This window comes from Pongo pygmaeus, chromosome 3 (assembly GCF_028885625.2).
Source record: "Pongo pygmaeus isolate AG05252 chromosome 3, NHGRI_mPonPyg2-v2.0_pri, whole genome shotgun sequence".
Classification (NCBI taxonomy): Eukaryota; Metazoa; Chordata; class Mammalia; order Primates; family Hominidae; genus Pongo; species Pongo pygmaeus.
Window position 1 is genome coordinate 170,142,840 of NC_072376.2, and position 16,434 is coordinate 170,159,273.

The following is a 16,434-nucleotide window of genomic DNA, read 5'->3' on the forward strand; positions in this document are numbered from 1 at the left end:
ATGCAAAAATCACTAACTTTGAATCTCTGGTAAATTTCTTTCAAGATCTCTGTAACTCTAAGTAAATCTCTTAATATAACTGAGTTTCAGATTCTTCATCTACAGAAGTGGAAGAATGACAAAACCTGCCCAGGAATGTGGTGAGGGCCACGTGAGATAAGGTGAGTGAAAGGTGTTTTGCAACTGTCAAGTTCTGTACACATGTTAATTATGTAACAGTTGTTAAAAATAGTATTACCTGTATGACTATATTGTCAGTAATTTTGAGCAATTTAAGCTTGCTCAGAAAGTTCAGGCTTTTAGAAATTGGAAGACCCCGAGATTAAGCTGGATGTCTGGGTTCCAGGCAAATGATGAAATGACAGAAAATGTGTTTTGTTCGCTTTGACCCAAGAAGGTCATTTGTTGCTCTGTTGTTGTTTGTTGCTAGTGGTCAAAAGCTGACCCCAAGCAATCCCAGCTCCTTGAAAGGTTTTTTCTTTTTGTACCGACACCCATTCCCGCCCTTCGTCCCCAACTCCTTTAGTCCCCTAAGGAGTGAAGGGGGTACACATTTCTGCTCGGTAACCCCTCCAGTGCCTGAAGGGGACGATGCCATGACGTTGCTCTGTCGGGACACCTCTTCCCTCCCCCGCCCGCGGTCGCCAGGTTCCCCCGCGGCCCGCGCTGTCCCCTCTGCGGCCCCGACCGCGGCGCGCCACGGCGCAGGCTCCGCGGCCCGAGCAGGCGCGTCAGCCGAGCTCGGCGGTGGCGCGGGCGGCTGGGACGCAGCTGCCCCCGCTCGGCGCCCGCTGCACCCCTAGCAGCCACTGCCACCTCGGCCCGGAGCCTCCACGATCTCGCCCGGCGGTTGTGGGCAGGGGCGCCTCCGGGTAAGTGCCAGGAGCTCCACTTAGGAGGAGGGGACGCGGGTTGGGGCGGCGACGGTGGTCTGAGGACGGGAATAGACGCCTCTGCGGAAAGAGCGGGTCAAGCCCGGGGCGGCGGAGCGCGAGGAGCACTGCGGCGTGCAGGGGAGGACGCGCGCTGCCCTGCGCGGGAGAGGGGCGCGGGGCGCCTGGCAGCGGCAGCCGGGTCCCCGCTGCGGTGGCGCCCGCGGAGACGCTCCGGGTGGAGGGATGCAGAGGGCCGGGGTAATTAGGGAAGGCAAGGTTGGCCAGGAGGGCTCCTTGCGTTGTTTTGTTTATGAGGATTCTCCAGTCAATGCAGCTGTCCCCCTTGAAAGATTAGGGGTGAGGACAGAGCAGAGTGTTGAATTTCTCTGTTTTTCGAAGCGTTAGGAGGGCTCAGCCCTCCTTTTTTGGGGGGCAAGGATGTGAAAGTGGGAGAAGTACCTGCTGCTGTGGGCAAAGGTGTCTGGAAGCAGGTGCCGCTGTCGGATGGGGGAAGGGAGCGTCCAATGCTGTGAAGTTGCCAGAGGAGAACCTTGTGTTGTTGCTGTTGGTCTGATGAGCCCCCTCTGTTGTCTTCAATTTAAAGTACCCAGGGAGAAGCCCCTCTGGCTTGCCTCGAGTGTGTGTGAAAGATAAATATGGGGGGAAGAATCCTGGAGGGGGGGAGAAGATGAAAAACACGACATAAGGAGAAGCAAATTTATGAGGGTGAAATGGGAGATGGGAATTAAGTTAGCGTTGAAGAATATGACAGGTCTTTTACCCTGCGGAAAACAGTGAAAGAGAAACAATTTATGGTTTGGAAATGAAGGATGCCGAAGAGTTTGAACTTCTCTAGTGTCAGTAGAGGCTTAATTATTTTTTATTTATCAGAATCTCTGGCAAGAGTATAATTCTGATTTGAGCATGAAAAATGTTATAAAAATATGGCTAGGACGATAATTTGAAAAAAATGTAACAACACTTGTTTTATTTCTTGTTGTAGAATTTCTGAAGTAATCTTTTTGATGATAAATGTTAGTAGCAAATAAGTAAGAAAGCTTTAAAGCTAACTTAAGAGGCACCTTTTTTGGGCAAAAAGGTAGCTTGCCAATTTAATGTGTTTAAATAAAAAAGCAATGAATTTTGAATGTGGAACTCTTTGATATTAATTTTTTCTTTTATCTGTCAGGTTTTTAATACTTAGAATTTCTTTTTCTTTAAAATACATTGTTTTTGAAAAAATATACATAAGAACTTCAAACAATATAAAAATTTAAAAAGAAAAAGATACTTCCAATGTACTAGCCGAAGATAATCATTTTAACGCTGTGTTAAAACATGCTTCCAGATATCTTTCTAAACATATTTTTGATATACTGTGCAATTCAATATCATTTTATAATTTTGTGTAGCTATAGAATCAGAAATTTTATACAGTAACCTATTATATCTCATTGGCGGTCTTGTTTTCTATGTGCCATTATTTAAACTGACTTTTACTGCTATATAAAAAAGACTTTACAGCTACTATATAAAAAATACTAAATATGTTGTGAAGTATTACCACGTAGGACTGAGCAACGAGGATTTGATGTACAAATGTACTTGCCCTTTGGATAGTAATGATTATACTCTTTGAAGGGACAGTCATGTAGTTATCATTTGCTTCATAAATGTAAACATTTTCTTGTTCTCTCTTGTAGATCGATCTTCTGAAATTTAAGTTTTCAAGATGAAGTTTTTATTGACAACTGCCTTTTTAATTTTAATTTCCTTGTGGGTGGAAGAAGCCTATTCTAAGGAAAAGTCTTCAAAGAAAGGGAAGGGGAAAAAGAAGCAGTATCTATGCCCATCGTATGTTCTTCATGTCTTATATTCTTATATGGAGAAATGTTATTGCGTGTTTTATAAAAGTAAGGTGGTTTATGAAGACACACATCAACAAAACTTTTCGTATCAGAATATATATCCATCTGTTACAGAGACAGAAAATGATAGGGTGAAGAGAGGTTTAGAATGTGAGAATTAATTCCCAATGTTCAAGGTGGTTTTATAGTTTTCTTTTTTTAAATCATGCCATGGGTTTATATAATTTTTATACATTGTTTACAAAAGTAGAAAAAGTCACTATTTTTTTCTTATGCTAAATGTGCTGTGCAACTTTAATTGGATACTGATATACTGTGTTTTGAGCAAATACCAGTTCAAAAAGTTTTTTTTTAAAAAAAACCCTAAAATATTTAATAATATTTTATTTAAAAGTCAGATAGGTAACTGTGATCTTAAGGTCAGTTCATATGTATGCATGGCAAAAGGAAATTCATATGATAGATCAATTTTCTATTTTAGTAATTATAAATAAGTTATATTAGGAGATTAGGATATTTTGTAGAAAGCAGGTCATTAAATTTGAAATTACTTGAAAACACAAATTCTAAATCCAGCACATCCCCCACATAAGACAAAGTTTTGTGGTGTGGAGTCTTGTTTATTTTTTTTAGATGAAGTCTCATTCTGTCACCCAGGCTGGAGTGCAGTGGCACAATATCTGCTCACTGCAACCTCCACGTCCCGGGTTCAAGCAATTCTCCTGCCTCAGCCTCCCAAGTAGCTGGGATTACAGGTGCCCACCACCACCCCCAGCTAATTTTTGTATTTTTTAGTAGAGACGAGGTTTCACCATGTTGATCTGGCTGGTCTCCAACTCCTGACCCTGGGTGATCTGCTTGCCTTGGCCTCCCAAAGTGCTGGGATTACAGGCGTGGTTCACCGCACCTGGCCAAGTCTTTTTTTTAATAGGAAAGATTAACATTACTGGTCAATGAAAGTAAAATAGAGCAATTGTACAGTATATGAGTAAACAACTTTCTCAAAATATAATGTGCTTTTAGGTAATAATGCAATATATGCAGTGATTTGGAATAAAAGTTAATTTTCTATTACAGGTCATCTTCAATTAATATTTCTCAAATGTAATATTGATCATAGATAACATTTTATTCCAGCATCATTATTATTTAAATAGAGATTATTATAGTTTTACAGATGTTCTGTAAGAGATGAGGTACATTTTGGGAAGTATATTTTGTAAAGAAAGGACACTAGAATTGGTATTTTGTAATAGGTGTTTGTATGAATTTGTGAGAGTAAAATTCTGGAGAGAGTATCATGATCCACGTAATGTCTAGCATTAAATTCAGCTCCATTTGAAGGGATATTTCCTGATTTTCACCCTTAATAGTGCTGCTTATTCTAGTGCTGCACCGTATTCTGATGTCAGGGCCAAATTTCTGGGTATATGACACAATGGCCCTGAATTATGTTTGTGTGTCCCTTCTTGGCCATCTGCCCAGCTGGGTATCAGCTGGGAAAAATGGAGGTAGGTTCAGGAATAACCACAATCTACAACCATCTCAACTCTTCACTGTTACTGTTTTTGTGCTACAAGCTGGAGATTAGCATTTTAGGGAACTGGACATTGTCAGGCCTTAGTCTTCCTAAGCGAAAGGACACTTCTTTGTGTTTTAGATATTCTTTCTATTACCTTTTCTTTGATGAATGTTGGGACATTAACACAAACTGTTGTCTATGTCATATAGTCACCATAATTCTATGTATGGAATCAAGCCATCTTGGGTTTCTCTATCTGAGGAAGCTGATAAGGCTCTTGTTCTCCCGGTACACCCACCCGCTGTCCTACATCAAATGTCATAATCAAATTATTCTGACGATGGCGACAGCAAATCTTATAACTACCATATATATTACGAGAGTATTTTAGAGGACATTCTCTTTTCACAACTACATTATTAAATAGCCTTATGTGTAGACTGTATATACTTATGGTGTGTATAGTTATTTAAGACAGATTTTCAAAGTTAAATTTAGTAGATAAAGAGTATAACAATAAGAGTTCTCTTCTGATGAATATGACATCTTCAAGTGGAAGACCCAACATATGCCTGTTAAGCCCACATCTCAATATTTTAGATATGTTGAGTAATTAATTGAAATTTTATCTTTGAATTTTTGCATTATAGGTTTTTAAAAAATAATTATGAGACTAGATCAAGCTTTATTAACCATTGTGATGTGATGCTGCCAGAAGTCTGGCTTGTTAAAAAGTGGATGTACCTTGGAGAGTTAGAGTTGTATATTTTTCATTTGAGCATTTTATTAAGAATTCTGATTATCACTGAATTAAGAACTTCAGAAGACTAGGGTTGTCCCTGACTATGATTGGATCTATGATATCAAATTTCTTTCAGACGTCTTGATTAAGAATTTGAGCTATAATAATGGTCTGTGAAAGAATATGCAAATTGTATGTATCTTAGAGAATGATCCAGTTTGCTTAGCCTGTGTAAGTTGCTTGTTTATTAAACATCTTGACTAAGAGGAATATTTAAAATTACAAAACCCAGAAATCAAGTACAGACTACCCTAATACTCCTCAGGATGGTAAAATTCTTGCCCAGTGATGTTTTCATTTGTTTACACTTTTTTTTTTTTGAGTAGAGTGGATGAAGCAATGTGGGTGCATGGACATAAGCAGTTCATGTGTAGCAATCCAGAGTGAAATCTTCCAGTTTTACTGTTATAACAACATTTCCCCCCAAGACTGTAAATAGAGGAAACATGTTTTAAAATGTAGGAGAAATAAAGGACTGGAGTTCCTTGATATTCTACGATTTAATATTGATGCTGAGCTTGAGTCAGATCATAAACTTTTCTTGGCCTCTTTGCTGTTTCTTTTTTCTAACCTGTTGTTTTTTTGATATGTAAGTGAAGTACTAGTACCAGACTGACAAAGTATCTGATAAATTTGCTTCCAAAAACTTTAGAAATTTAATATGTATTAACAAATAAGAAATAAACTTTAAATTAATAAAAATATTTTAGATAAGTCCTTGGACAGTTACCTTTTTATTTTACAGCTTACATTTGACATTGCCTTTAATCTTTTGGTCTTTCCTCTGATTTTTCATTCTACCTGAGAGGTTTTGTAGAAATCTATGGTTGTAGTTACCATCTACTCACTGTTAACTCCCAAGTCTTTATGTACAGCTCAGATCGCTCTAAAGAGTGCCACACCCATACATCCACCATTTCAACTTGACCGTCCCATCATGAAACTCAAATTTAACTTGAAATGATAAAACCTGAACTCAGAATCATGTGAATAATACAATGGATAATCACTGTATTAAGAGTGGTGAACTCCTCTTCTCACCAGATGACACCATTTCCACCTTTTCATTCATACTACAATCCTGGGGATCACCTTAGACCATCTCTTTCTACCTTAGCTTCTCAAATTCAGTAGTCACCAGAACTCGTCAATTACTATCACTGGAATATGTCTTACATTTTCATTCCCATGTGGGACATTGCCTTAGCTACTCCTTCCCACCCTCTTCATTGACTCCTTTTCAGCCTTCCTGCTTCTTATCTTCCTCCATTAATTCATATGCTACATTGACCTTACTGTGTATTTTCCCAATAGTGTCTTGAGTCCAGTCAGGTCGTGTCAATATTGAGAACACTTTAAAGGACACCACAGTGTTCTGGATAAGGTGGAAATTTTTTGGCTCCACACACAAGGTTCCTGATGAACTGGCCTCTGATACCTCCAGCAGTATCTTCCCCATCCCAACCCCTGCCCCTGCCTTAGCCTCACACACATCAACTCTCATATACCTGTGCTCTTTCACATCTCTGCAAGTGTTCTTCCCTTTCCCTGAAATGCCAATGTTTTTCTTCTTTTTAGTTAACCTGTGTCAGTGGGTCTCATCCAAATTCATGGCTATAACTACCACTTACTGTTGATTTCTCTGTCTGTATATATAGCCCGTACCTCTCTGAAGAGCACCACACCCATACATCCAACATTTTAATCTGATTGTTTCATAATGACCTCAAACTTAACTCAGACTCAAACCCTATTGTCTTCTTTGGGAAACCTTTCCTAATCCCGAGGATTTAGATAATCACATTCTGTGCCCCCACAGTTCCCCAATTGCCACTCATCTATAATACAGTATGATAATTATCTATTGTAATTGTCTGCTTTCCCCACTAGATTGTAAGCTCCATGAGAGCAGTGTCTTGATTACCTTAATCACCAGCGAGCAACATAGCTCCTGGCACAAAATATACATATAATAAAAATTTATTTAATGAAGTGAATAAAAACCTAAAGATCTTCGACTATCTTATATTAAGTCATTATATTTGGATTTTGTTAAGTTACCTGAAATTGACTGATATGATCCCTGTGGAAAATTTAGAAATATGGTCTCAATATAAGGATAACTAGGTGAGTTAGCAGCTAGGTAATTAGTGGAACATCTTCATCCTGGATTATGTTACCTGGTTCAGTTTTGGCCTCATCATAGTCAATTATTTGTCAATGACTGAAATAAAACTATACAGAGAAAAAATCCAAACTGAGGCTCTGTGATATTCAGACATGTAGTGAATATGTGAGGCAGAATTAGGATCCAATATGATCTTGAAGGGCTAAATGAGATAGGTCTAACACTGTTGAAGAATAAATTGCACTTTGGTCTAGAAGCCACTTGGGTAAGTATAGGATGAGGGAAAACATAGCTTGGCAGAGCACATTTGGGAAAAATATTACATAATAATTATCAGACAAATGAATAGTGTTTTTTATATATATATACACACATACATACAATTTAGTATTTTAAGAAAGACATTCTTAAAATTAACATATTCTTAACATAAAATTAGTAAAATAAGAACTATTTATTTGAATAGTGAAACTATTTTGCTAATTTTATGTTAAGTATATTACTTTTTAGAAGTATTTAAAGCAAGGTTTACGGAGAGTTCTGCTCTGTGCTAGGGCAGAAATATTTTCAGGAGACAGAAATAAGAATAGTAGAAGTAATTAAAATCATGTCACATTAGGAAGAGATGAAGGAACTGAGATACTTGAAAATTGTCTCCAAAGTTTCAAAAAACTGCGATGGTGATGAGAAGGTAGACTTTGTTGCTTGGCACCAATAATTAAAAGCAGTACTAATGAATAGAAGCTACGGGGAGGCATATTTTTGGCTCCAAGTTAAGAACTTTTGATGAGTTCTGCCTAGATGTAATTGATTAGAAAGGGAGGTGGTGAAGTTCACAATAAGTGGAGGTATGCAGGCACGTGGGATAATTACTTGGTGGGCATATTTTAGAGAAAGCTTGAGCATTAGACAGGCGGTTAGACCAGAGACTGATATAACGTGATTTCAACTTGTGCAATTTTTAAGATTCAGTGGTTCTAATACATTGTATTTGATTACAGCTTTATCATTATCTAATAGCAAAGTAACCCACAGAGAATTACGTTTTAAAAATTTTATCTTGATCTATTTATTTAAGTATGTCTTTATTTTGGGGGAATTGACTTAGAAAGCTCTAGTACATAAGATAAATGTATGTTGGTGGTGTGTTAATAATAAGGATTTTAAAATCTTATTATTAAGGTTTGAAATTTCATGAATAATATTTTTTAAAACATTTCTTTCAAACCCAGAAAAACTTTTCTCTTTTCTGACCTTAGCTGTAATAGTAAGAAGAAATATGTCAAGCTACTATAATTTTCAAGAAATAATGATCATAGGATAACAAATATAATGATCTAATAAATGCTGCCATAATTTATAAGGCATAGTTTTATGGATTTATATTTGTAGGTACATCATATATGAAACTAGAACATACTAAAATAAACTTTCAGATTTTTTATTGAATAACAATAATTAAAAAACCAGAACTCCCTCAATTAAAAATAAAACTGAATATTGTTTGCCGTTTCTATTTTTGCTCATAGCAGACATAATAAGCACTTTTTAATAGTGAATTTGGCCAAGCTATACAACGCCTTGTCACATACTACATTTTTTTGCCACCACCATTAGGAAACTTCTATCTTTTGTTGAATACTGTTTGAATTTCAAACATTTAATAGCTTACAATAAGTGAAACTAATATGTTTGAAAGTTGCATTGGAAATCTCACCTCTTTTCTCCCATTTTGGCCCATACTTGTATCTTAGGTCTGGGAAGCTTAATAACAAGCCCTTAAGTGTTGAGGGCTGCTATTATTTATAGTAGTGTTAGCATGTATTATCCTACCTTCTAAATTATCTTTCCTTCAAGCTGTTGGAACTCTAGCTTTAAAATAATTACACAAATAACTTTTAATTTTTATTCTTGTTCTGTGTGTATGTTGAGAAAATGTGATTTCTTTCTGTTAGTTTTTTCATAAACTAAAAATTGTGTGTGCATATGTAAATGGTTTGATGCTGTTATGATTTTTTTTGTCTCCTTCAGAGAGAGATTGTACCATTGAATGATAGCATTTTCATACTTCAGTCTGTATGTACTAAGAAGGGTAGGTTACTACTGATTATTCATTGATTATTCAATGCCACTATATGCTGCTTGGGTATTATATTAGCCATCTTCCTATTCTGACTCTTTTGTCTCCTTTATCTTCTATTCATTAATAGATGAAATAGATTTTAGTATAATTCCAGTTTCTTACTTCCTAGTGGAAATACTCAAGACAAAGACATTGGCCAAAAGATGAAAGGCTGATTGGAAAAGGATATGGACAATCTATAAAATGGATACTATTGAAAATTGCCTGTTATCGCTGTTACGTATCTAGATTGAATTTTTCACTGATGTTTAGTTATGTATTTTCTTATTACTTATTGAACAATTTTAATGGCATGCTGTTATTTTGCAATCAATTGAATTGATCTTCTTTTTCCAAAAGGAAATCAGCATCCTTATTATTCCAGTTACCCAGGCATGAAGCTTAAATGGAACCTAACATTATCTTAAAATGATCTCCTATATCTGCCACGTTGAATTTTTTTTTCGCTACATCTGCTCTTACCATTATTTTATTTTCCTTTTTGGAGACAGGATCTAATTCTGTCATCCAGGCTGGAGTGCGGTGTTGTGATCATAGCTAACTGCCACCTCCAACTCTTGGCCTCCAGCAATCCTCCTGCCTTGGCCTCCTAAGTACAGAGATTCCAGGCAGGAGCCACCATGCCCAGCCACCATTATTTTTAACATATGTGTTACTATATCTTCCTAGTTATTCACCCTAGCTTTTCTATCATTATTATCCATCTTAACATGCCATCTGTATTTTCATCTTTTTTTTGGAGATGGAGTCTCACTCTGTTAGCCAGGCTGGAGTGCAATGGGGTGATCTCACCTCACTGCAACCTCTGCCTCCCGGGTTCAAGTGATTCTCCTGCCTCAGCCTCCCGAGTAGCTGGGACTACAGGCACGTGCCACCACACCCTGCTAATTTTTTGTGTTTTTAGTAGAGATGGGGTTTCGATATGTTAGCCAGGATGGTCTCGATCTCCTGACCTCGTGATCCACCCACCTCAGCCTCCCAAAGTGTTGGGATTACAGGCGTGAGCCACCGTGCCTGGACTGTATTTTCATCTTGTTATTCTTATGTTTGAAAACTTACAATATCTTACTACCGGATGGTTCTTGAACTCCAGTACATACTTCTTACCTTGATTTTCAAGGGCCTCCCTGACTTATATTTCTAAATTTATGTGAAACAACTCTCTTATATTATGTGTGTAGGTATGTATATATGAATGTATGTTTTTAGAGACAGGATCTTACTCTGTTGCCCAGGCTGGAGTTCAGTGGTGTGATCATAGCTCATTGCAGCCTCAAACTCCTGGCGTCAAGTGGTCCTCCCGCCTTGGTCTCCCAAAGACTTGGGGTTACAGGTGTCAGCCATACCCAAGCCTACTTTCCTATTTTGGGAAGCCTTATCTGCTGTTGTTCCTAATCTTCCCTTGCTATTATGTATGCTTGGACATGTTTATGTTTGGAATGACAACTTCTTGCTTAAAATATCTAGGCTTGACTAGTCCCTCAGAGCTCATCTTAGATATTGCTTTGCTTTATAAAACATTTAAAATAAGTTTTAATTGAGAATATGATTAATCTGAATTAATAGTGTTGTGGCTTATTAATGCTTTGATGTCTTGGATATTGATAGAAATACAATGTTTAGAAATAAAAAAGTATTAATCTCATGGTGAGTATATTACCTGAAGCATTATGTTGAATTCTGGTTGCCATAATTTATGAGAGTTAGAATTACATGTGAGTTTGTTTGGAGAATCATGATCGGTATTTGCACGAATGTGAGTCTGTTGTGTTGTTCGATTAATTCTATTGTGCATTATTTTCTCTGAAGAATAGAAGAGTAATTACCTTCTATTTGAGATGTTGTCATATAAAATGACTAGACTTTCTTTGTATGACTCCAAGTTATAGAATTAAGACCAAAGAGAGAAACAGAGGAAGATAAGTTCAATTAAAGGAAAATATAGAACTGTCCAAAGAGAAAATGGGTTTCCTTAGGAGCTTCTTTGTTGCTGGAGTGACTGAACATAGCTTGGGTAGGAACACGACCCAAATAACATCAATGGGAAGTTAAAAGTATTTAGAAGTTCTTTTTATGCCCAAGATCTCATGGGCCTATGATTAAAACTGAAATTAAACTCCCTGTTCTTGATATCTCAGAATCCTTTTTGTGCATACTGGATGTTTTGACACTTGATTAGAATTAGTTCTTTATACAATGATGTCTTTTTTTCTAATTGAACTCTATTGTGTAGTTTTAACTCTCTAACTAAATTTTAAGTACTTGAGATGAAATGGTTATATATACTTTTATATCCTGCCCTACTTCAAAATTGTTTGCATAAGAGCTCCATTTATGCTTGCTAGTTCAAAGAAAATTAAATGGATAGCTGATGATATAGACAAATCCTAAATTAATCTTTTGATGGGTTAGTGGTTCACTGGGACTGTGTTTAGATGTTTAGAGATAAAACACGTATTGTTTAAAATTTACTTTGTATGTCTACTAAATCATGATGGCAAAGACCTTGTATAATAAGATAGCAGAAAGAACACCGCTGTATCTCCTTTAGCACTTTTGCTAATTGGCTGTATAACTTTCAATAAGTCACTTAATCTATCTGAGTCTCAGTTTTCTCATTTGTATAGTGAAAAGTTTGATCTCCATAGTCTCCTAATTTTATTCATTCATTAATTTATGACAGCCATATCTTTTATGATACAATGCGGTTTTGTTTATGATTGCTTTGGTAACTTTATATTCAGGGTTAACTATTTTAGTGTTTTGTTGGTGCTTTTTGTTTCCCAATTTTTAACCAGTCAAGCCTGACCAGTGGAAAAAGAATACACAAAATTCTATTTCTTAGGGAAGTTAACTCCAAAGGAAATCTAATTTCAGAGTTGATTTATCAAAACATAGGTATTTAACTGAACTCCAAAGTAGAAGAGTAAGGTATGAGGAAGGTGAATTGTCTGCATTCTTAGCCTACCAAATGTTCACAGATTAAGGAATTTGACTTACTGAAATGTATCCTTTTTTTTTCTTGTGGAGGCAAATAATTTCTGTAATACAGTAAAAAAAAGTATACTTGCAAAAGTCTCCTATATTTTCCTTATGCTACTACCTGAAATAGACATATCATTGCTCTGCTAAAGAGAGCTGAGGTCTCTTTATAAATGAATTCCTTTACCATGGGTATTTTATGGAAATTTACACTTAGAATTCATGAAGCCAATTATTCAAATTTATGTACGTACAAATGGCTCCTCTGAGAAATGATGTAAATATGAAACAATATTTCTAGAGCTCTGATTGGAATAACAGTGAAGCACTTATTAAATTGCTAATAAAATATGTTGGATACCTTGACACATCTGACATTTATTAGTCCTCATACAAGAAAACAATAGTAGGAGTTTACTGCTCCTGGGCTGATTGCTGAGAATAACCTAATAGAAAAGGCTTACCTATTAATGAGTGGATGTGTGGTGTTCTTTGTATCATGTTTAACTCTCAGTGATACCATGGGCATGGCTGACAAAATAATCTAAAGGTCTTATTGCAACATTCTTTAATATTCTCTATACATTCTACTTTTATGTGTCTGGAATCTCTATAATATTTTCGACTTCATGATACAAATGTAGATGTTTTCAGTGATCTAGAATCTTGGTTGATTTATTTTGATCTAGTCTTGGCTAAGTCTTCATTTTGGTTCCAAATTCTTTTCCTTACCCCTCAGAGGCTCTAAATTTCTCTCTCCACATTGTTCCTGCCTTTTATCTTGTTCCTTTCAGTGTTAGCGTAAAATTTTAACTTTTATTTTAAAGGAAAAGAATAGAAGTCCTTGGATGGGAATCCCTCAGTCTTTCTTGATTTTCATTCTAAAGCTACCTGAGGCATCATCCTTCCTTTTCTGCTTTTCTCTTGATTTAGCAAAAAAATGAATTTTTTTAGGATCCCATCTCCTTCACTGTCTTCTGAGATGTACCTCTTAGCTTACTTTACTCCCCTATGTTTTAAATTTTCTTCGTTTCTTTGGCTCTTTTTTTCCTAAGTGCTTACAAACATATTAAAGAGTCACCACCTGGAAAAATATATATAGTTTTTGTATTCCTTTTATTAACTTTGATTTTCCCCTTTGTTAATTACTATATTTCTTCAACTAGTAGGATAAAATGGCCTATACTTTTTGAGCTCTAATTCACTAGTTCTTTTCTTCACTTACCTTGAATTTCCTTAAATTACAAAAGACATGCAACATTATTACAACAAATGAAACAATATGTGCCACTTAATCATTCTATTAAGACTGACTCCTGACACAATTTTACTTTTAATAAAGATTTGGGCTGGGCGCCATGGCTCACACTTGTAATCTCAATACTTCAGGAGGCCAAAGTGGGAGGATCACTTGAGCCCAGGAGTTTAGGACAAGCATGGGCAACATAGTGAGACCTCATCTCCACAAAACATAAAAAAAAAATTAGCCAAGCATGGGAGAGGGGGGACACACCTGTAATCCCAGCTGCTTGGGAGGCTGAGGTGGGAGAATCACCTGAGTCCAGGAGAACAAGGTTGCAGTGAGCCATTATTGCGATCATGCTACTGCACTCCAGCCTGGGCGACAGAGCGAGACCCTGTTTCAAAGAAATAAGTAAATGAAGATATGAATTTTATTATTTTAAAACAAATATAGTGACTTTATTTTAGGTCCTTGTTATTACTCAGTAAGGGCTAGCTATCTTCTGTAAATGGAAACAATCTCCGATTTCACCCATCCCACATTTGGCTTCCTGAACTTTACTCACTCCTGGCTCCTTTTAGCCACCTTTCTGACTACAGCTGATTAACCACCTTCACTGGCTATTTCTTATTGTCCTTCCTGACATATTGGGTTTTCCAGGTATTCATCCTTAGTTCTTTTAGCTTCTTGCTTATCAATTTTCTCCTGAGTAATATCTATTGGTATCTATGATTGCTTCTATATCTTTATCTCTATATGTAACTTCACTCTTGATTTCCAAGTAATTATTTTCAGCTTCCTACTGGACCTCAAAATTAACATACCCAACATATTAAACTTGCTTTCCTATCTGTATTCCCCAACTCTACACCCAGCCTTTCATGAGAAATGACAAAAGCATCTTCAAATCCTTCATGCCCTTTCACTTTCATCATCTCATCAATTACTCATTCTGTTGATGGTTTAGAAATGAGTATTGCATCTAGCTACTTCTCCTCATCTCTACTTTTATGGTCTCTGTCAGGCCATAGTCATGTCACCTTGAATCTGTTATTGCAGTGCTTTCCTAGATTCCTGAATCTGATCCTGTCCTCTCTACTTTGCTCATCCTCTACAATGGTATTTGTACCATTGATCTCAATGATACAAATTGTTGGTCTCAAATTGTTGATCTCAGATTGTTGATCTCAAATTGTTGGTCTAAGGTCCCCTCTACAATCTAGAGCATGTTTAGGGACACAAAGAGCTTTAGTTTATGTGGCTTATACTATTGAAATTACCTTATTACAAATTGAAACAGAAATTTAAAAGATTAAATCACTTAAAATAACTGTACGGATATTAACATGAATAACTTATTTTTATGAAAGCTGCATTTTCAAAAAGAAAAAAATTAATGCAAAGTGGGGCATTGTTTTACTGTAGCAAATCAGTTTAATGGCTGGTTTAATGGAAGACAGCAGGATTCTCTTATCTGCTTGTGTATTCAGTTTGTTGTGATATATTGTTTTGGTTGAAGTACGTGAAGACATTATGACTTCATGCAGACATAAAATTGAAAAAGGGAAGAGTATTTTAATGGCCTTGTAACTGTGAATATTCTTCTTTAATGTCATGACAAAATTTAACCAGTGCTAGTTTCTTACAAGAGAGTTGCAATGTGAAATCTGAAATCAGATCAGTGAACATTTTGTCCTCTGTTGCAGTAAAATCAACTAGTCTGTCTTGCACTTTGAGTGGTTCTTTTGTCCAATTGTGATTGTATAACATCATTTGGAAAATACTGATTCTCTGGGTTTTGCAGATTTTCTAAATGTTGACATATTTTATTATACAACATCAAAAAAATCATATCTATCTAATATCACTTATGATATAATTGGAATGTCTGTGAGTGTTGGAAAGCTGTCAAACTCATGGTGGCTAATATTAATTTTAAGATTCCAATTTTTGTTTGGAAGTTCATATTTTATCACTGGCAACAAATAGAGTAGTGTTTCTCAAAGTTACAGGTTCTCTTCATTCACTTTTGAAAAATATTTTCCTAAATATTCAAATCTGAATTACCACAGGTTTTCTATGGTGTTGCATGAAAATGGCTTTTCGTGGAAAGTGTCTATCTAGTTCAATCTATCTATTAAATCTATTAAGTTCAGTCTATCTAGTAAGTCAAACAGTCACTCTATCTCTACATATAACTACACTTGTAATTTTCAAGTAATGTTTTTGAAACGATTATAATAGTTTGGCGTGCAGCACAATGATTTATGGGTACTCTCCATTTTGTCATACAACATTAAAAAGATGTTAAGTTTCAACATTTAATAAAATTAATATTTTTTATTAATTCTTAAGGAAAATTGCTTAGGAAACTGTCTTTTAAAATTCTTGTTTATTTTTTTCTGCTAGTATATGATGTTGAATAATGCAATGGCTGTGAGTACATTTAAGTATTATTTTCTTGATTTGTGCTAAAACACCAACAGTTTTTCCCACCATTGCTTTGGTACCATCAGTGCAAATGTCAACATAGTGGAAAAAAGTAAATAACATTTTATTATTACTATGATAAAAATAGTTTTGACTCTGTGGACAGTAACAGAATGTGTAACACTGGGTAACACTCCTCAAAGTATTGTCCACAGACCCCCTGCAAGTGTTTTGGGTACCTTCAGGAGCCTGTGGCTGTGGACCACACTTTGAGGACTGTTACTCTATAGTGTCAACGTGAGTGATGCTCAGTGTATATCCAATCACTTACTTCATTGCTTGTGACCCAACTTTTCTCTTTTCAATTCTGCTCTGCACTTCCAGTATCTTCTCCTGCCATGCTGCATTTCTTGGTGTTCCTGGGCAGCCTGATCTCTTCGT

General features: G+C 36.2%; 1 protein-coding gene across 1 annotated transcript in view; it reads left to right on the plus strand.

Annotated features, from left to right (window-relative positions):
* Window positions 1-646: 646 nt before the first annotated feature.
* GLRB (glycine receptor beta) overlaps window positions 647-16,434 on the plus strand; it is a 101,186-nt gene continuing 85,398 nt past the window's right edge. Inside the window, exons 1-2 of the mRNA XM_054486240.2 lie at window positions 647-872; window positions 2,579-2,729. Of these exons, the coding sequence (XP_054342215.1) occupies window positions 2,608-2,729 (122 nt within the window). The 5' untranslated portion in view covers window positions 647-872; window positions 2,579-2,607. The remainder of the gene's footprint in view (window positions 873-2,578; window positions 2,730-16,434) is intronic.